Raw genomic sequence first — 20,379 nt, 5'->3', positions numbered from 1 at the left:
AATAGAAATTAATTCTGGTTGTTTATGTTATAACGATAAAAATTCAAACGTATCTCTAAACAGTCTAAACGACAGATCAGAACATCAGTGTTCGACTGCTGATAGATGGTTGGCAACATTTGATCGTAGTACTAAGCGTACATGTCACACCACGTGGCCATGTCAATGTTCTCGCGAGCGCGGGTTCCGAGCTAAGTGAATAATCCTGTATATACCTATGAAAATATATGCAACCGCTACTACCATATGTGTCCTATGTATGCGTGCGTGCGTGCGGGCGCGTGTGTGTGTGTGTATGCATGTGTATTTATATCGTTGTGAAAATTGTGGAGAAAATTGTGCAAGCACGGGTAATTGTGGATAGTGGATTGGTTTATATTAAACGAGAAACGAACCTGAATTCGCGATACCAATAATCGAAAATCCGTCGTACAACTGGACGATACAATATAATTCTTCTTTCGAGTCTCGCTCTGTTCCATCGATAATTAACCTCGTGTTCTTTCGGAAGTCGTATTCCTTCAAATTGTTCATTGTTTTCGAGTGCAGTAAACTGGAAATCACAGTAGTTATCAAGTATCATTCTATCTATCGTATCTATCGTATCATTTTTCCTCTTCCATCGCCTGTCGTTAATGGACACATTAATGTCGACATTAGTAAATGTACACTCGTTCTATGTGTTTCCATTAATATACGTATTAGCAGAGAATGTGCGACCCGACATTATTAATTATCATACATATAACGTATACGGATAGGTAATAGAAACGGAGAAGGCAACGAAGGCACCTATAAGCCAACAAGATTCGAGAATCCGCAATAATACAGATTCGATTCATCACAAAGGATCCTGCCGATTAACAGTCAGCAACAGAACGACCCTCGTTCACTGTTAAATCTTTGTTATGCCTATCAGACTACGAAGAACGTTGTAAATTAAAAGTACTATATGCAGAACGTACCTGCTTTAACGAAGAATATACCGAGTTTCCGATAACAAATTCTATGACTGACTTCTTCACGCTTAATATATATTCCTCTTTCACTTCTTTCACTAAACGATTTAACAATTCTTTAAATTTGTCTTTCCACTTGGTTGGAACACGCTTTAGAATATTTATTAGAAGATCAACGTCCATCGATCCTACGTAAACATCATCGATACCCTGTGTCAAATAATAGTAGTATCGCAAAACATTATCATTATTTTCTAGAATTATGTCTTCGTCCATCTCTTCCTCTTCTTCTATTTCTTGCATACACGTATTAATTCTGCGAAACGCTTTTTCCTCTTCTTTCTTTCTTTTCTGCTTTATCATATCAACAAGCCGGGTACGAAATTTCTCTCTTTCTTGGCACAGCGATAGATATTTATACATCTTCCAAATCGATGTCTTTTCCTTGTACAATTCAATATGAACACGTCTCGAACGCGTGAATGTTAAGTAGCTACTATATGGTACAGTTGCCGTATAGAAACGACTTGAATTATACGAATGTTTGACATCCTCAGCAGCAGAAAATACTATCGACCGGTTGATTCGTTAAGACTTAAATTACACAAATCACTATAGTATACACCATTCTAAACGATAAATCGATAAGCAGAAAATAATATCTATGAAATAAAATTATAATCGACCTATACTCCTTCTTAAACCCGTATTATTATATGCATATTTAAAGTCAAGCGATAGCGATTGTTCTTCAATGATAATCTGCTAACCTATAAAGTATCTAACTTTCCATGGTAACCGTCAAATACGGTACCTCAAATACGTGTTATACACTATTTTTTTTTTTTTTTTTTTTTTTTTTTTTTTTTTTTTTTTTTATCTTTACAATATCTGTGATTTGTAATATCTGCAATATCTTTGTAATATGTAAATATATATATATATATATATATATATGTAAATACATATATGTGGAAACATGTAAATAGTGCGCGCCTCTTCTTTCTTTCGTAGATCGAGCACAAGTTATGAGCATATCCTTTAGAACGCCTGTACACCTGCATACATCTGCATAGCCTATTCTATTTGAGAAGATTAAATTATTACGCGTAAAGTGTCTAAAAGAAATTTTAAACAGAAGCTTAACAGCTAGCTTATTTAATGTCCTTTTATTTACATTTGTATATTTATTAACAGATGCACGAGAATAGTAATTGCATCTATCATACATACATACAAGTTAGAGTCGTATATCCTGTTTATACATACATATGCATACATATTCACAAACATACACATATTTAGCACGTTATTTTATTATTTTCGGATAGTTTAGCTACGTATCATTATAAAGATTAAGTGTATCTTTGATTGTCAGTCAATAGGCTTTGTTTACTTTTGATCCCACATCAAATAATTGTGCAACGAATTTACATTTTACATATATATCAATCGTTGACGCTCTGTCTACCTATTCTCTCCCCTCGCATCATCATCGTTTACATGCATGTTTTTCCGTTATCCCGTTCTTCCTTCTATCGATTAAACCGTGGTTTAAATAGCGTTAAAGTATCAGATAAAAAGTATACAGCCGATCTAAATACATAGCTAATGCACAACGAACGAAATTTTCTCACATTAATAATATTTTTGTTTGCATTCTGTACAATGGAACTACCTTTTAGATATACGAAACGCAAGGGAGTAGTTAATCAATTAGACACACAGTATCGTAAGAGAAAGCTAAATACTTTGAGCACTAATGTTTCTGTGTAATCACGTTATATAAAAAATAATTCGATACAACTGTACGTACGTACTTAATACTTGGATAGATCTTGGATTTCAGAGCCAGAGTGTATATCATTCATACTTTCCGAACTTTCGAAAAAAGCAAATCGTAGTAGCGGGAAACTAAACGACATGGAACGAACAAGTTTTTACTATCGCGAAGAATGACAAATTTTATAGGGAAAACATGTCTATAACGTGTAAAATAGCATTTCTTAAATTTAACACACTCTGGTTTTGGTGCCCATATGTATGTTCAATTACATATTGTGTGTGTGTGTGTGTGTGTGTGTGTGTGTGCGCGCGCGCGTGCGTGTACATACATACATACATACATACATACGTACGTACGTACGTACGTATAAGTATAGTACGTATAAGTACGTATAGTATAATAATATAATATAGATATAATAAAATATAGATATAGTATATAATCAAACGGTCTACAATGTGCAACTGTTCAAAGCCAGTAGTACGTAAAATCAAAAACCTGTCGTTGGCTGCACTTCACTAAATTACATTAGTTGACGGCATTCACGACAGTTATTCATGCTGTTTATTGTTTAATCAATTGGATTAATGGTTGCTCGGCAAAGCACGGTAATTCCGGGCGACAGCGAACGATCACGGTCTCGTGAAGCGATATCGGTACGGTGTCCAGGTGAATAATTCTATGAAAAGAATAGATATACGAATATAGTATACCAACAATATAATATATAGTATACATTCTGTTAAGCATGTGTTACGCCTAAGGGTCACAACGTGCATAATGTTATCGCGTCCCGATACATCATTTCACATGCGTTGATAATTAATCTTTATGCACAAATTACAGGAAATTATCTGGGAAAATATGCATGTATTTACATACTTGTGTAAATTTACCTGCGATTACAAGGCTAGAAAAGCATGATACACGCAAAATTTTCGTTGAAACGAGTATCGAGATGCCATCGATACAATGTATACGTATTACATCGTATTTACATATATATGTAAGTAATCATAACTACAACTATATATATATATATATATACCTATATATGTATCGGTGGACAGGTTTGAGTTAATGAGCGCGTCTGATAGATGATGATGCGCGTTATTATGCATTGTCACGCATGCTAGGGTGATCTTGATGGCTACTGCTGTAATAGCTGCGATACTACAGGATACGAGGATAAGATGCATGTCGAACGTTACGCATGCATCAGTTACTTAGTAATGAAAATGAACGAGGACGTCTTGATCTCGTTTCTTAGAGTATTGCGTATCAAATCTTTCGACATCTCGAATTGAATTGCGTGTTTCTCGTCGAACTTGATAATACGTACGTAAATAAGTAAGTAAGTACATGTAACGCATACATTTTTCTATAAAATTGGAGATTTATTAGATATTACATGGAAACGAATTCCCCCGATTCATGTTATTCGTAGTAAGAATCTCTTGTACTTGTAATATTCCCTAATATCGAGTAATGTTCAAATTCGAAATGCATATCGATCAACCTGATCGATATAACTGTAATGAACGTGTATTTCTTCTTTCTTTTTTTTTTCTTTCCTTGCCTCCACCGCCATCATCTTAGCGTACAGTTCATCTTGTTCTTACTCTATTTTGATTTAAAGCTTATCATTCTTCGAAAAACTTCTGTTTTCGTTGAATCGTGCAACGGTATTCAAACGACGCGAGATAAAGAAATAAATGAAAAAAAAGGCTATCCAGTCGGTACAGTATCTGAATTTTAAATCTTGAATTTATTCGCAACTTGGAATAGTAATGTTTAAATTAGCGATAAAAAAAAGTTCGGTAATTATTTACAAGTACTGCCACCTCACCGATTTCGATGATTTTCAAATATGTTGTAGAAATCGAAATCAATATTTTGAACAACTTTCCCTGTACATATAATCCCCGCTCGGTCTTTATTTCCGAGATACCCATCAAAATATTTTTCAAATTTTTATTCTGACGTCACTTTGAAATTAAAGTGAAACTTAACGTAAATTAATCGAAATCCGATCAAAACTCATTAATTGCTTGATAACAGCTTGATGATCTGTATTTGGTTAGATTTTGAGTTAGGTACTTTAAATAGGTTTTATAAACCCAACTAAAAAATCGTCTCTCATCTCGCTGGAATAGCTAAGCCAAGTTACATTTTCTTCTCATCTGCCTGCGTTTACAAATCGAAATGCCAGATACATGTAAACTCGTCGCGGCCCGTGCATCGACATCGACAAGCCTAATCCAAATTTAAATGGTATCCGATGCACATCAGAGTAAAAGCGAGAGAAATATTTTCATGAATGTCTCGGATACTCGAAAGATCGAGCGGGGGTTATACTTATCGGGAAAATCGATGAAAATGTTGATTTCTACGATATATTGGAAAATCATCGAAATCATCGTGAGGCGTTAGTACGTGTAAATAATTATCAAAAGTTCTCGTTCCGTCCTCGAACATGAAATCATCTACTACCGTAAATAACACATACACTACCACTCATAAATATTCGACCGATCGACGCCTTGATAGTAATACACTTTTCGCAGTGACGATATAATACGTACATATGAATTCAACCGAATCGTACAAATTCACGAATAGAAGTAAATTAATGCCTAGAAATAGTAGTTTTTAGGTACTTACGGAATCAGCAGATTACAAATTTAGATAACTTATCAGTAGCACGTTGCATTACAGTCAAACAGTAGGTCTGTAAGCTACATTTTTGAAGATTGGAGGATAAATTGCACGTTATCTTTAAACGATAAATTTCACCGCGTCGAGATATTCCACGACACAACGCCATACACATATAATTCTAACGATCAGTAAAAAATAAGGTTATCATCATAAAGAGTAACGTAGATCGTCGTTCTATTGTAAAGAAGCAAGCATCCCGATACTTATGAACGGTAGTGTATACGAGAGTTTCGTGCGATCAATCAGCTTGACGATCAAATTAACGAAATGAGTCGCTACAAGAGCGATGCAAAGCTACGATGTTTGAACATTGGCTAGATTCGATACGCCCTACGATTTACCGTTGCTAGTGAAGCATGGACAGAGCGCGTTCAGTATTCGACTGCAGAATCCACGGGCACGATGATTCCAACCAGCGACGCTACCGATACCCTTCAGTCTACTTCCTACACAAACAAACATTCTGTTTCTTTTACTGGAACTAGGGAACAAGCGATGAATGAAAATAAGCTTGGAGACATATTTATCTTCCTTTCTCGTCATGCCTTTCTATCGATTATGATGCCAAGTACGTGGAATTCATTTTTTATATCATACTGTAAGGCTTACCTTCACTGACAGCTTTCTGAAACATGAAATTGTCAATGAGTAATTACGTTCGACAGCGTTTTTTTTTTGAAAGTCGGCGAACAAAAAATTTGCGTGTCACTCGCCTCCGTCAACATCTTCCTTTTTGATGCTTCCGTGATCGCCGTTTGTATAACTTCACTCACAAACTTGCTCGTTTCTCTCATTAGCTCTTCGTCATCTTTGAAAGCTTCTCTCTGTTGTTCTAGCGTCCCAGTAGTTAACATCTTCTCCCGTTCCTCCATAGTCCATTTACAAGTAACGGTATTGTTCACTTCTTCAGTCATAATTTCGACGTTGATGGGTTCGAATCTGATTAATTTTGACCAGTGATATTTTTAGAATATTTCAGTGAAATATTCATTCTGTTGAAACTGCGAACCAGTATATATCTTTCTTTTTCTTCTTTCCTTTCTCAAATAATTTCATTAGGAACAGAAATTACATATACAGACTTTCGTATCGATACAACGGTTACAACGCTACCAATATTGCGGCTACTATCTCACTATTCTGTTATATTTAATATTTAATTTAACGTAATACGGAATAATGCAAATGATACCACTCGTCGATAATACGAGCACAATTTAAATCATATCCAATTTGACTGTTATTTTTTCAGGTTCACAAATAATCGTAGTTGAATTCTTCTTAAAAGATGTTATTGCGAAATGAAAGAACTTCTCATGACTGGCATAATACAGGCAGGGTACATAGAGGAGGTGTTGGTAGCACCATACTAACAGTTGTTCAACGGAATTGTATATGTACATGTACCGTATATTGTTATCAGAACGAACAAGAAAATGGAAAAGCACAGATAATAACCGTTTTACTTACATTTACGGAGAAACTCGAAGAAAAGGCGATTGACCTTTTGGGCATATGTAGATATCGAGCTACAGGTGGTGCGCATTCGTTCTACAACGGAGACCGAGCGCCGACTATTCAATGTCATGATGTATTCTTTCGACCTTACTCGAATCGATTTCCCTTCAACCTTTCCAAAGTTGAAGTCCGTCTTAATCAATTAATCCGAGTTTTCTATGAGGATTTACTTGATTTTAGTACAACTGCAGTTTCGACATCCCGTATTTTGTTCACGTTTAGCTCCCTGCCTCTCTCTCTCTTCCTCCCTCTCCCTCTTTCCCCTCCCTCCCTCCCTCCCACCCTCTCACCCTCTCACCCTCTTACTTCTTTCTTCTTTTATTCTTCCTTCCCGTGAAAAAGCAAAATGTTAATATTTCCGTATACTGTTACTGTTACAAGATATATATATATATATATCTGCGAAAGAAGAGATCATACGTGAGCACGAACGATAACGACCGATACGCATGTCCAAATTGTGCTTCGCGGTACGCCCGACCACCGACCAACACTGATTCGCCGCGTAACGATCGAACGTCTGCCAGCAGTGTCAGCCTCGGCTACTGGCTCAGTTTGCCTGACTGAATATCACCCCGGGGAAACGTTCAGGAGCATGCGTCGACCTCCACGCGACTATTAACTACGTACTTGCTTTCTAGTTGTGCGGTTTATTATCCCCTTTCTCACACTTCTTCGCTCTATTCAATTTCATGTTTATCTATCATATTTCCACACTTTTCCTCCTCCTTCCTTGTTCAATTTTAGAATGAACCTATGATTTTTCTATTTGTTCTTTCTACTTTCTCCCAATTTTTTTCATATATTTATGCATTTCCATTGCAAATACACTCCTCGCCAAAAAGATAGCCCAGGTGTGCTATCTTTAATTTCTCAAGAGTTTAGAGTGTAGAGTTTTTCGCCTGTAACGTATAGTATCAAAACATTATGAACTCAGAATATGCGATTCGTTGAAAATAACTGAAAATATTATGAGGTTTAGTGTGTAACGAAAAAAATTGTTTTATTTTAAGAACGAAATGATAGCAGCACGCTCTGTTAATATGTTTAGAAATTGCTCAGTAGTTTATGATCTATCAACGAGTAAAAATTACAGTACAATATTATATAAATTTGTAAGTATAGGACGCGAAAAAAAATTAAACGAGTCTGAAGAAAAAAGCAAATTCTTGAACTAAAACAGCAACAGTTATCAGTAGCGAAAATATCGAAAGTAATAAGAGGAAGTCGTAAAGTGATACACAATTTCTTAAAAAATGTTGAAGATTATGGCAAAAAGAAAAGTATTGGTCGGCCGTCATCGTTATTCGATCGTGATAAGCGAGTAATTTTGCGTGTAGCTTCCAACTCGCAGCCAACAGCGAAGCAAATAATGGAAAAGTCTAGTGTTAGTGCCAGTGTTTCAAGTGTTCGTCGAGTTCTACTATCCTGCAAAGATATTAAGAGGCTAAAATTGAAAAAGAAACCTTCGTTAACAATGAAACACAAAGTAGAACGTTTACGCTTTGCAAAAGAAAGAACGCATTGGAAAAAGAAATGGAGAAGGGTACTATTTTCAGACGAAAAAGATTCAATTTTGACGGTCCTGATGGGTTCCAATATTATTTTCATGACATAAGAAAAGAGACAATGTCAGCAATTCGACGACAAGTGGGAGGAGGGAGGGCGTGATGGTTTGGACCGGCATCGGTTATTTCGACAAGACAAGTATCGAGTTCATCAATGGGAGAATGAATAATGTCCGATACATAAATTTAATCAAAGAACAAATAAATAATCGTGCAGAACGCATTTCTGGACCTGATTACATCTTTCAACAAGATAATGCATCTGTATATACATCAAGATTAGTCTAGTCGTATTTTAATGAAAATAATATATCTATTTGCCGTGGCCTGCACGCTCCCCGGACCTTAATATTATTGAAAATTGCTGGGCAGAACTTGTTCACGGCGTATACGCGAATGGAGAGCAATATCAACAAGTGTAAAAATTAAAAAATGCAATTGTACGCGAATGGGATACGTTAAGTCAAAATTATATCCAGAAACTATATAAATCGATACCAAATCGTACAATAGAAGTAATAGAAAATAAAGGGGGATGTACCCATTATTAAATAAGTATATATGCTTGATAAGTAAGCTTGATAAGTAGTTATTGTTAGTTACAATTTATGTTGATTATTATTTTCTTATTGTACATGTGCCATCATTTCGTTCTTAAAATAAAACAATTTTTTTTTGTTACACACTAAACCTCATAATATTTTTAATTATTTTCAACGAACCGCATATTCTCGGCTCATAATGTTTTGATATTATACGTTACAGACGAGAACTCTACACGCGTCATTGAGAAATCAAAGATAGCACACCAGGGCTATCTTTTTGGCCAGGAGTGTAATATTAAGCACGTTAATAGAGGCACAGTTTTATTTTAAAAGATACAGATACAGATACATTAGAAGCATTTTCAAATAATATAGAATGGAAACTATTAATCGTTGAAACGAGACCACATCTGTTACATCTGTCACATATAACTAGTATAAAGTAATTAACCGATATATTTTACCTGTTATATATTTTAATAGTTTCGTCGTTTCTCTTCTGTAGGTATCTCAGAGATGCAAATATGGCCGCGATGCGCCCGTCCCCCTAGGGGCAAAAGCCTCGCGAAGGTGAGCGAAAAGAAGGCAATACGGAAAGAGGTAAAGCTGGAGGGAGGGAAAATGAAAGGAGAGTAAGCAAGACAGAAAATGTGTGTGTGTGTGTGTGTGTGTGAGTGAGTGAGTGAGAGAGAGAGAGATTTCTAAACATAGTAGAAGATCAATATTGTTAGATATTTAATCATTTTCCGTTTTATTCTCTGTATCATTAAAATTACTCTTGTACAATAGATATTTACCACAAGTACTTATTGCAAAGAATAATAATTCGTTGCCTGTACAGAGAAAGATAATCGAGATTATCGAGGTATCGTAACGGTCGTTTATCTCTAAATATGAAATGACGATCATATGAAATCTATTCGACGTGAATTGGATTAAACAACTATTCAAAAAATCCCTTTTAATTGAATTTTATCTTAGATGAACGAATATTTCTATTATAGAATGTCTCTATATGCATATATCGCTTATTTTACTTTCTTTAATATCTCTTTCGCTCAATAATACCACACATCAGTTATATTCGTAATACAAGAAGATAATTGTATATCTTGGGCTGGAAATATAGGAATCTATTCAATTTTGCGTCAATCTTCTACTTTTCCTTTTTTTCCAAGACATACGCGCACAATATAATTTCCAATTTCGTTGAATGATTCTTGCTGCATGATTTGCACGAAAATATTCTACGTTCGCTAAGAAAGCTCTCTTTACGTCTAACTCGCTTTCCTCCTTTAATTGTTTATATAAGCTACGTTGAGCAACAAGGTGATCCTGTAATGGTATATGTATGCTTGGATGACTTTCTAAATGTTTCATTTTTGACAATCTTTCGAACCAGCACAGATATTTTGATAATGCGGACGATAATATGTAATAAATAGATATAAAGACAGATTGTACAGACCTGAAGAATGGCATATTCTTTGTTCAATAGATTCTGTCTGATTCGAAGACTAAGTTTATACACATAAAGCGATCTGATATTTCTGTCGTATTTTTCAAATTGATCCAAACATCGTCTTCTCGCTTTATAACTGCGTGCCATTGCATTACATTATTAAATGTAACTAATGTTCATCATACGGTCATTTATAAAATACATGATAACAATAATGATAATAATAAGAATAGCAATAACGATAATAATAAGAAGTTTCTTCTTTACCGTTCATTGCATAAATCGTTCATTCTCAAATAACATATTCCGTCAAGAGATTTCAAACGAAGATCGAACCACTCAACTTCTACTTCCACAGATCTTTTTCGTACTTCGTTCCTTAAATTTGTTGCGGACAACTTCGACGAGAATTTGGCTCTAAAATATTTACTTCGTATTAATATAATTGTAAGATTCTTGCAGAATATATTGTACATGTATACATACATGTACATACATACACGTATGTATAGATATTCATTTGTATAATTGATATATTAGGTATAATATAGTAAGCTGTATATTAGGTATACATATTACAACACGTATTTGAGATACTATGAAACAATAATGTTTTTTAGCTTATTTTCAATTTGCTTGACAAGGAAGAATAAAAAGTTACTTACGTTTGCATTTTTAACTTTTGTTTCAAACTCTCTTGAATATTCTTCCTTGCGAGTTTTGTTCTTTCCCAATTTAATTCAATACTTCGCAAAAATTGGTTCGAGTCTGATTTCTCATTTTGTAGTAAAATTTCCCACTCTATTGAAAAAATGTACGATGTTGTTACGGATGATCCGCTTTACGTAGAAACATGCGTACATACATACATACATACATACATACATACATACATACATTCATAAATAAATACATACATATATACATACGTGTCATTTCAAGTTTAGCTTTGTCAATGTTTCTTGTAAAATCATATAATTCAGTGCCACAGGCTGTTTCCTTTACGAAATGCTGCTTCGAATTAGCTTTGATCAAGCAACAGAATAACTCAACTTTTTCGAATAATATCTTTTTTCGTGAATAGAAATCTTGTTCAGTTGTTTTCCCAACTTCGACATTCGAATGCTACATACATGTATAATTTATTCATTACCGAACAAGTAGAAAAAAATTTCATATAGAATGAGTTATTAAAGTCAATAATTTTATAAACAAATTGTCTAGAAATGCTGTATGCGTTATCGTTCTTTCCTACACATACACACACACACACACACACATACACTCTGGTTGCTTTTCGACTACATACTACTTTTGTGAGAACCGTTAAACATCCATCCATTTGGTCAACCTGAATTTAGAATAATATGTATATGCGTATACATGTATATATATATATATATATATATATATATATATTCTCCCTTCTTTCAATCAATTGTACACTTGCATAAAATGTGGCACATCAAATTGGACCCGTACACTACATGCGATCGTTCGTAAGCCTACGTGAAATACCTACACGTATGTACATAATCAGATTAATTAGTTTTCGGTGTCCATAGTTACGAGTTGATGATTACCGGATATTACGTACACGCACATTTGTTGTCTCTATATGACCTTTGTGAGGAATATCGACATGAAAATGTTAAACCGAACTTATTTTTAACGATAAACTCAATTCACGATTTGATAATATTTTATTTCGCATGATATTTAAAAGAACTAATTAAAATGAAAACTCGTTTAAATTCTTTAATACATATATACATATATGTATGTATCTATATACTCGTGCCTGCGTAATTACATAGGTGATTTATAATTGAGACCATTTGAGAATTCGGGAGTTTTATCGTTTTCTAATTTATAAGAATAGCCATAAAAGAAAATTTATATTTGCAGTTCAATTAAATTATTATCAAAGATTTCTACTTTAAATTTATATTTTAATAATCATCTTATTTAATGAATGATTCCCTCTCTGATAATATTAAAATCAGTATTGTATTGTAAATGTTAATGTCATAGAAAATTGTACCCGAGATTTGAAAATGATCAATGCTCTAAATTGTAAACAGTGTGCATAGTACATAGCACACATTTACATTTACATATGTACATGTATGTATACTAATAATGAACTGTATTTTATACACCGTGTTTCCTTCATATCTATAGTAATCCAAAGAATATATTGATAAATCTATATAAGCCAACAATATTGCGTTGTTTCTTAACTCGTTTCCTAATCCCATACGTAATAATAATGTTAATAAATAAAATAATAAAAATAATGTTAAATTTTTAGTATGCTTGCACATATATAATTCGCTGTTCAACTCTGTTATCATTTAAGTTGAATTGGCTGCAGTTTGGTTGCGCTAGTGTTGCTGCTAGTAATACGCCAGTGCTGCTACGTGGATGCGATTGCCAGAATTATTAGTCGATTTCAAGTCCAAGTATCGTTGAATGTGTTGAGGAGTCGTCTGCGATACAATAAATATGGCGTATCGCGGTGTGAAAGGTTCTGATCCGTTCGTTTCGAAAACATCGCGAAATGAACGTTTTGCACAAATGTCAAAGCAAGAGCAAATTATTCAGCAAAAAAAGCTTGAAATACAAGCGAAGATGCAAGAGCAAAAAGCAAAAGAAGCTGTGGAAAACTTGAAAAAGACAAATACGATAGCTCCGAATTTGATAGAAAATAAAACGAATTCTTCCAAGTAAGTAGAGCTACATCACTTCCAGAATAATTTCATATTTATTATTGCGTGAATAAATTGAACGATATTATGAAAACATTTCTGTCCCCTTTCCGTAATTTTTCGTATTAACTGTTAACACTTTAACTTAATTAGTTCTCATGTGTGAATAAAACTGCAGTGTGGATGTCAAAATACTGATAACAAGCTGACAGGATTATGGAAATATTTATGTATCATAGTAATAGTTTTAGTCTTTTCTTTATTTGTTGTAAATAATCACCTGTTGATTTAGTACTTTGATTTAATAATATCTTATATCTATATCTGTATCTAACGTCTTATGTTTCATTACAGAAAAGACGAAAACAAGCCAGTGATATCTCAAACCATTAATTTATTTGCTAATGACGGAAGCTTTTTGGATCAATTTAAAAAAATTGCAAGTAATAAGGGGACAGGAAAAACAGAGACGATGTTTCCTTTGAAGATAGAAGAAAAAATGGAAGAAAGTGCACAGGATAAGGAACGAAGAAGAAATAACGACAGAAATAAAGACTGGGAAAATAGGAAAGATCGCAGGAGGGAGGATTCTCATTGGGAAAAGAGTTCTGACAAAAGACATAACTCTTCTTCCAGTCTGTCTCCTACTAAACGTTCAGCATCTCAAAGTCCAGAAGCTAGACATTCATTTAATCAAGTAACTTCTAACGATCAACGTATGCAGCACAGCAATCAACAGTTTCTTTCTCGGAATGGAAATCTATCTGCTGTTCCGTCCCTTGCATCTCAACCTATAACGTATCTCACAGGTGTACCATCACCTAATGTGAGAAGTATCGTAACCAACATACCTCCTCCAAATTTATCAAAAATGCCTCCTCCAAAAAGTATGTGTAGCACTTTTCCTAAACTGGATGACCAATCTGGCGATCCAAGAATGCAAATAACATCATCTCATACAGTCCATCCACCTCCACCTCCACCTCCACTTCCCATACCTGTGCAACCTGTTCCACCAAACACCAACGTACCTCCACCAAATATTCATATTTCTCGGACAATGTCATCTAATTTACAAAGTTTACCACCACCACCACCACCACCTTCAACCGTTCCATTAGCATCTTTATTATCTACATCGTCATTAACGTTGCCAACGTCATCAACGTCGCCAACATCGTCATTGCTGTTATCATCACCACCACCACCACCACCACAATCGTCGCCATTACTCTCATTATCATCTTCCTGCTCTACTTCTTCTGCTATCTCCTCCTCCTCCTCCTCCACTTCCTCCTCCTCTTCTTCTTCCTCTTCTTCATTTACATTGACATCAACAACACTACAACTACCTTCTTTGTTAAAATCGCCATCGCCGTCGCCATCGCCATCGTCATCGTCATCGTCATCGCCATCGCCATCGTCATCGTCATCGTCATCATCATCCTCATCATCGTCCTTAGCATTATCGTCATTAACGCCGTCGTTGTTACCGTCCTCTTCGTCATCATCGTCATCATTATCCTCATCGACATTATTATCGTCGTCGTCGTCGTCGTCGTCGTCGTCGTCGCCATCGTCGTCATTGTTGCCGCCGCCGCCGCCGCCGTCGTCGTCGTCGTCGTCGTCGTCGTCGTCATCGTCATTGTTGCCGCCGCCGCCGCCGCCGTCGTCGTCGTCGTCGTCGTCATCGTCGTCGTCGTCATCATCGTCGCCATCAACTTCTTTGTCATTATCTTCGTTATCGTCCACATTATTGGTGTCATCAGAATCGAGCACGCGACGACACTTAGCTTCAACCGGACAGCAATGCGGTGTACCACCTCCTACACCATTACAACCTATAAACTTACCACCTCCAAACATTCCTCCTCCTAATATGTTACCAACAATGACACAAATGCCACCAAACATAATGTCGATTCCGGCTACGCAGACAATCGTGGTCAGTGTACCGAATGCGTCAAACGTGCCAAATGTCCCAAACGTCCCACCGCCAAATGTAATACCATCTGTGATGATGTCCGCTCCACCGCCAGTTCACAATGTTGCCTCGAATATGAATTCAATCCCAGCGCCCAATCTTAATATCCCACCTCCGAATGTACCACCCCCTTCCTTAATTCCAAACGCCAGACCGCCGCTTTCTTTAATGTCGACCAGTTACCCTCTTCCTAATCAAGTCGCTCAGGTACCTATGGGACCACCTAATGTACAAGTGCCACCACCAGTGAGGCCATTGACTGATCTACAAGCCTCTGAACAGCTAGGTACGATATGTCGATTATTTTCATTTATTTCTTCGTTTCGACGTATCGCCGCGTGTTTATATTTACGAAGAACAAGTTATTTCCTGTAAAATGGATTACTTGTTCGCGCAGTCCAGAATATGTAAGTGTGCGTGCGTATGCGTATACGCGCGCGCGATACGCCGAATACAAGACGCGTGGGCGAATACGAAACTTGCAAAAAGCAAATTCGTGCAGATCATTCGTGTAGACGAATACGTGTTCTACACTACAGAAACAAAAACAAAATCCAGAGTTTTTAGCGTTGTTACGCATGTCTGACAAAGGCTTCTAAGTGTGTCCCGTAGAGGCTGAGCAGCTGGCACGCATCGTCGCTGACTGTGGGGATGAAATCGAACAAGAAGCACGAGAGAAGAATGCCCAAGATCCTAAATTATGGTAACTACTGTCCTCTCTGGTCCCCATCTATAGTGTCTTTATACGTGTAGCGTTTGCACATATCACATTTTCTTTATTTCTCACCTTACGTATCGTTCGTTCGTCTTTTTTGTACAACATTGCTCTATTTCAAGCACTAGATACAGCATCTAGGTGTAATGTATTACGATGGTTGCTTTGTCTGTATCACTTCTCCATTCTCTGCTTCCTTTCTAATCAAACAGCGAAATCTTATCGATAATATTTGATAATAACGATACGTGAAATTGTAATTTTTAATCATACATATATCGTGTGTCCAAAACGCGAATGTCTTTCTTCATTTCTTATTTACAATTATTTATAATTACTATTTTATCCTCCGTAAAACAACATACATTAGAATATGTTCCCCTAATTAGTTTATAAAATATTTCTTTTATAAAATAAATACAATACCTAAATTCTTCAATGTAATTCTTCAATGTAAATCGAAACAAAGGCGTGACATATTGGACGAACATACGAATATACGATTTGTTTTGTTATAAAACACCTGTTATCTTCTATTCTTTCTTCTTATTCCTTTTTTTTTCTTTTCTTTTTCTTCTCTTCTTATTGTGTCTCTTTTAATCTAAAGGAATTTAATTTAGGAGACTATGTTACTCGTCAGAAGTTTTAAGTTTTGTTTTAATCAAGGTTTCTGCACCAAAAGCAAAGTGCAGCCTATATGCAGTACAGGGGATTGGTGGCAAAATTTCTCGCCGAAAAATCCGTTAAGGAAAATAAAAACACCGGCGCGGAACTCTATTGTCCGGAAGAAGCTCTCAGCGATAATGACGATAGCGATCAAGGTCCTATCTCTAACAAGCATGTTTCACCACAAGGTATATATAATGTATATTTATTTTTGCATCGTGTCATCTTCTACCATTATTGATTATAATTATTTGTACATTAAACAGAAAAGAAACGAGAGAGAGAGAGCGATAATAATTCTACAGATCGATCAAAGGAAGACAACAAGGAAGAACGTAAACGAAAAAGACGTAGCCGATGGGGTGATCCAGATAATAAGGTGCCTGTAGCAGAAATGAACACGTTAACCAGCCATAATAAAAAGCAAAGTAGTAGTGGCTTTTCACAGCCAGGTATCGCGATTCCTGGACAAATTGGACAACCGGCTGTTATAATTCCATCATCAAAAGTGCAACGTACGGAAACAAAGAACCCTATGTTAACTAAAATATCAAGAAACGATCCAGCCTTGATACAATATGCTCGTCAAACTTTTGGTACGTTAGATCTCACCGAAGAGCAATGGAAAAAAGCCGAGGATCATTACAAGGTGACAAGATTGTTTATTTTAAAATTGTTTTATTTCAAGCGTTCATTTAAGATTTAAGATTAAGATCGAGCTTAGTACTTTGTTAATTCAACTATATGTAACTTCTGCCAACTCACTCACCGTTTATTCTAACTTTCATTCAGATAAATCTTCTCTATCAAAACTTATTAAGAAAAAGAGAAGAAGTAAGACGTTTAGAAGCACAGGGTAAGCACAAATACGAATACGATAGTGACGAAGAGACGGAAGGTGGTACTTGGGAACACAAACTCAGATCTGCCGAAATGGAGGCTACTCAAATGTGGGCTGAAGAATTGACGGCCCAAGCAGAAGGAAAACATCATATTGGTGATTTCTTGCCGCCGGATGAACTTAAAAAATTTATGGAACAGTATAACGCAGTTAAGCAAGGGAAGGAACCTGATCTTAGCGATTACAAGGAGTATAAACTAAAAGAAGATAACATTGGTACGCAGTCTGCCTTTCTTTGCGCGTGCATATACTTATATATATCAAAATATATATGTATCTTTTTGTCAGTAAGTTATGTTTGAGAACCAAATTAACGAAGTTTGCAATTCTTTAGGATTTCAGATGTTACAAAAACTTGGTTGGAGCGAAGGACAAGGGTTAGGTAGCGAAGGCAATGGTCGCATCGAACCTATTAATAAGTAAGTAGTTCCTGACTGATTGTACCTATTATATTCGCGTTGATTTCACATATAAACATATAATACATGTGAATTATTTATTTGATAGAAGTTTGCCGTATTATTGAATTTCCTTAGCATTTTATTTGATCTATCTGTGACCATTTCCTACTTCATTTATTACTACCAATATCTTCGATGTTGTACCGACATTTCTCATTTTTCTATAGAGCAACCAATAGATTCGACAGTGCTGGTTTAGGTTCCGAAAGACCGGATGGTGTATCCAGGGATGACGATGAATTCGATGCCTACAGAAAGAGGATGATGCTTGCCTATAGATTTAGGCCTAATCCTTTGGTAATTTTGTCAAATATCTAACAAATTTCGGAATACCAAAGTTATGTTTCATATACTTAACCATTAATCAAATGTTTATTCTTCTTCCTTTTATTTTTTAGAACAATCCTCGAAGACCTTATTATTGAGAAGAAGGTGACATTAGTAGATCGTATTCGAGGCATTATATATCGTGATGTTCCATTTAGTTGGAAGATAAATTGTCATTATTTTGTATATTTGAAATACTATACTGAATATACAGATTACAGTTACAGTTACAGTGACATAATAAATGAAATCCCAATCTTGTTTCTATTTCTATAGATGTTTACTCTGTTTTTCTTATTGTACGTATGTATGTACGATTATGAATGCTCATTAGAATTATTAAATGAAATATGAACTGTGAATGTTTTGTTACATATATTATTTGTATTAAATTTGTACGTTGGTTTCATATTTCATGCACCGTGCGATACTTATTAGATTGTAAAAGAATCGATTAAGTACAGGATAGACGTAACATAATTATATGGAACTTTGTGTCTTACAAATTCCAACTGAATACCAACCCCAAAAAAATCGGAGTATTTCCTATTATATTAGACAAGCGTGCTTAAGCGCTTAGACATTGATCGATCTGATTGTTACATTGCCCTAACATAGGGAATATATCACGCCTCACAGGTCACGTGAGGGGACCCAAACATGGGACACGTAAAAGCAGCAGCAGGTATCAGCTCTATCCTGTATTCAGTCCGTGACGAAACATTCCGGTTAATTTGTTTACCGATCTACATACATACATACATACATATGTGTCGATACCTATGTATACTTGAATTTATAATGTACTCTTCCCTTTTCCCCTCTGCTTTCTTCCTCTCTTCATTTTTATACTACGGTCGATCCCATCGTCAATCTGTCGGTTTACTATTTTTCTTGTATATCTTCTTTTCGATCGTATCTTGTTACTTTTCCCTTTATCACATTCACCGAAAATTACTGTATTGCATTCTTTTTTCGATTTTGATTAGATTCGTTATTTAATCTTTTTCATTTCTTCATTCTCATCGTTGTCGTTGGAATTTTAATGCATATTTCACATCGATGCGCCCTGATAATCATGGAATGCACATTTCACAGTAATACCAAGTATGCCTGTTCTCGTTTCTTGATCAACAATTGTATCGACGTCTCGATCAAGGTGAAAAGTCTGACACGTTCTCTTAGAACGTAAGATCATGACATTCTCGAAATATTCCGCACAAGTTCTCTTAGATTCGGAAAATAATGTTTTGATTTGTTTGTAATCTCACACGAAGAGTATAGATACGAGATAAAAGCTCAGCTATAAATAACTGACGACATTTATCTTATTTAAAAGTAATTTTCACCTTTGAATTAGCTTACCTTAATAATAGTTGTTTCCTTGATCTTCATTTTGCGGTTAAGTTATGTAATTTTAATCCTCGTTACAACTACGCTCTAACACATTTTAATTAAAAGATAAATAATGATTTATAAAAAGATGATTTATAATCATTACGAAGAAAAATGAAAGTTATCGATACGTTAGATGCAAATATATTAAATATTAGGTTTCATCAGTCATTCGACAAGATATCGATGCGATATAGATATGTATTTACAAATTGATATATCATACGCAGGTAATGTTCGGTTTATCCCTGTTTATTTCTCAATCAATTGTAATCGATATTGCCAGAAAGTTAAAAGTAGGAGTAAAATGGCTGTTGGAACTGTTGAAAGTTTGGAAGCACGAAGAACGGCAGCAGTAAGGATTGAAACAGTATTTATGGTGTATGTAGTAGTATTATACAATGACGGAATAAACGAAGGGGCAAGACAATGATAGGTACTGACAGCCGTATTCGTGTATGGTCACATACATGTATGTCTTCGTTTTATAAGTGACGTCATCTTGTTCCTGCGATAGGAACTTCTCCTGGTGACGCTGGCAACGACATCAGTCAAGAAGGGGGTAGAGTGGCAGGTAGGGTGAGAAAGAGAAGGGCAACGCAAAGGAAGGGGAAGAAGAAGTTGCAACGAAACGGAACAGTACGAATTCAAACGGATCGA

The 20,379-nt window shown here is 35.5% G+C and overlaps 4 protein-coding genes across 8 annotated transcripts; 1 reads left to right on the top strand and 3 right to left on the bottom strand.

The window, feature by feature from the left end:
* Positions 1-413: 413 nt before the first annotated feature.
* Positions 414-1,597, bottom strand: LOC122568714 (dynein axonemal heavy chain 7-like). Its single transcript, XM_043728790.1, has one exon. The coding sequence runs from the start codon at positions 1,380-1,382 to the stop codon at positions 921-923; it is 462 nt and encodes a 153-aa protein (XP_043584725.1). The 5' UTR covers positions 1,383-1,597; the 3' UTR covers positions 414-920.
* Positions 1,598-2,109: 512 nt separating this feature from the next.
* On the bottom strand, positions 2,110-7,223 carry LOC122568715. Of its 2 annotated transcripts, none has more exons than XM_043728792.1 (5): positions 6,937-7,223; positions 6,180-6,405; positions 6,076-6,091; positions 5,808-5,912; positions 2,110-3,424 (listed from the first exon to the last, which is right to left on the bottom strand). In XM_043728792.1, the coding sequence occupies exons 2-5, from the start codon at positions 6,378-6,380 to the stop codon at positions 3,378-3,380; spliced, it is 369 nt and encodes a 122-aa protein (XP_043584727.1). In that variant the 5' UTR covers positions 6,381-6,405; positions 6,937-7,223; the 3' UTR covers positions 2,110-3,377. The 2 variants fall into 2 exon arrangements, with proteins under 2 accessions (XP_043584727.1, XP_043584726.1); XM_043728791.1 differs by having other exon boundaries at positions 6,180-6,467; positions 6,937-7,220.
* An 83-nt stretch (positions 7,224-7,306) lies between these two features.
* LOC122568713 lies at positions 7,307-12,994 on the bottom strand. 3 transcript variants are annotated; one of them, XM_043728789.1, is made up of 5 exons: positions 11,489-12,994; positions 11,225-11,360; positions 10,827-10,976; positions 10,566-10,695; positions 7,307-7,886 (listed from the first exon to the last, which is right to left on the bottom strand). In XM_043728789.1, the coding sequence occupies exons 1-5, from the start codon at positions 11,493-11,495 to the stop codon at positions 7,866-7,868; spliced, it is 444 nt and encodes a 147-aa protein (XP_043584724.1). In that variant the 5' UTR covers positions 11,496-12,994; the 3' UTR covers positions 7,307-7,865. The 3 variants fall into 3 exon arrangements, with proteins under 3 accessions (XP_043584724.1, XP_043584722.1, XP_043584723.1); XM_043728787.1 differs by lacking the exon at positions 7,307-7,886 and adding an exon at positions 10,235-10,432 and having other exon boundaries at positions 11,489-12,879; XM_043728788.1 differs by lacking the exon at positions 7,307-7,886 and having other exon boundaries at positions 10,290-10,695; positions 11,489-12,879.
* An 11-nt stretch (positions 12,995-13,005) lies between these two features.
* On the top strand, positions 13,006-18,591 carry LOC122568711 (YLP motif-containing protein 1-like). Of its 2 annotated transcripts, none has more exons than XM_043728781.1 (9): positions 13,006-13,288; positions 13,625-15,540; positions 15,867-15,957; positions 16,636-16,823; positions 16,902-17,284; positions 17,428-17,752; positions 17,871-17,955; positions 18,165-18,294; positions 18,396-18,591. In XM_043728781.1, the coding sequence occupies exons 1-9, from the start codon at positions 13,068-13,070 to the stop codon at positions 18,420-18,422; spliced, it is 3,366 nt and encodes a 1,121-aa protein (XP_043584716.1). In that variant the 5' UTR covers positions 13,006-13,067; the 3' UTR covers positions 18,423-18,591. The 2 variants fall into 2 exon arrangements, with proteins under 2 accessions (XP_043584716.1, XP_043584715.1); XM_043728780.1 differs by having other exon boundaries at positions 15,855-15,957.
* Positions 18,592-20,379: the final 1,788 nt, after the last annotated feature.

This window comes from Bombus pyrosoma, linkage group LG6, assembly GCF_014825855.1.
Source record: "Bombus pyrosoma isolate SC7728 linkage group LG6, ASM1482585v1, whole genome shotgun sequence".
Lineage (NCBI taxonomy): Eukaryota > Metazoa > Arthropoda > Insecta > Hymenoptera > Apidae > Bombus > Bombus pyrosoma.
The sequence above is the reverse complement of the archived record's forward strand: the minus strand, read 5'-3'. Positions and strand labels throughout refer to the sequence as shown.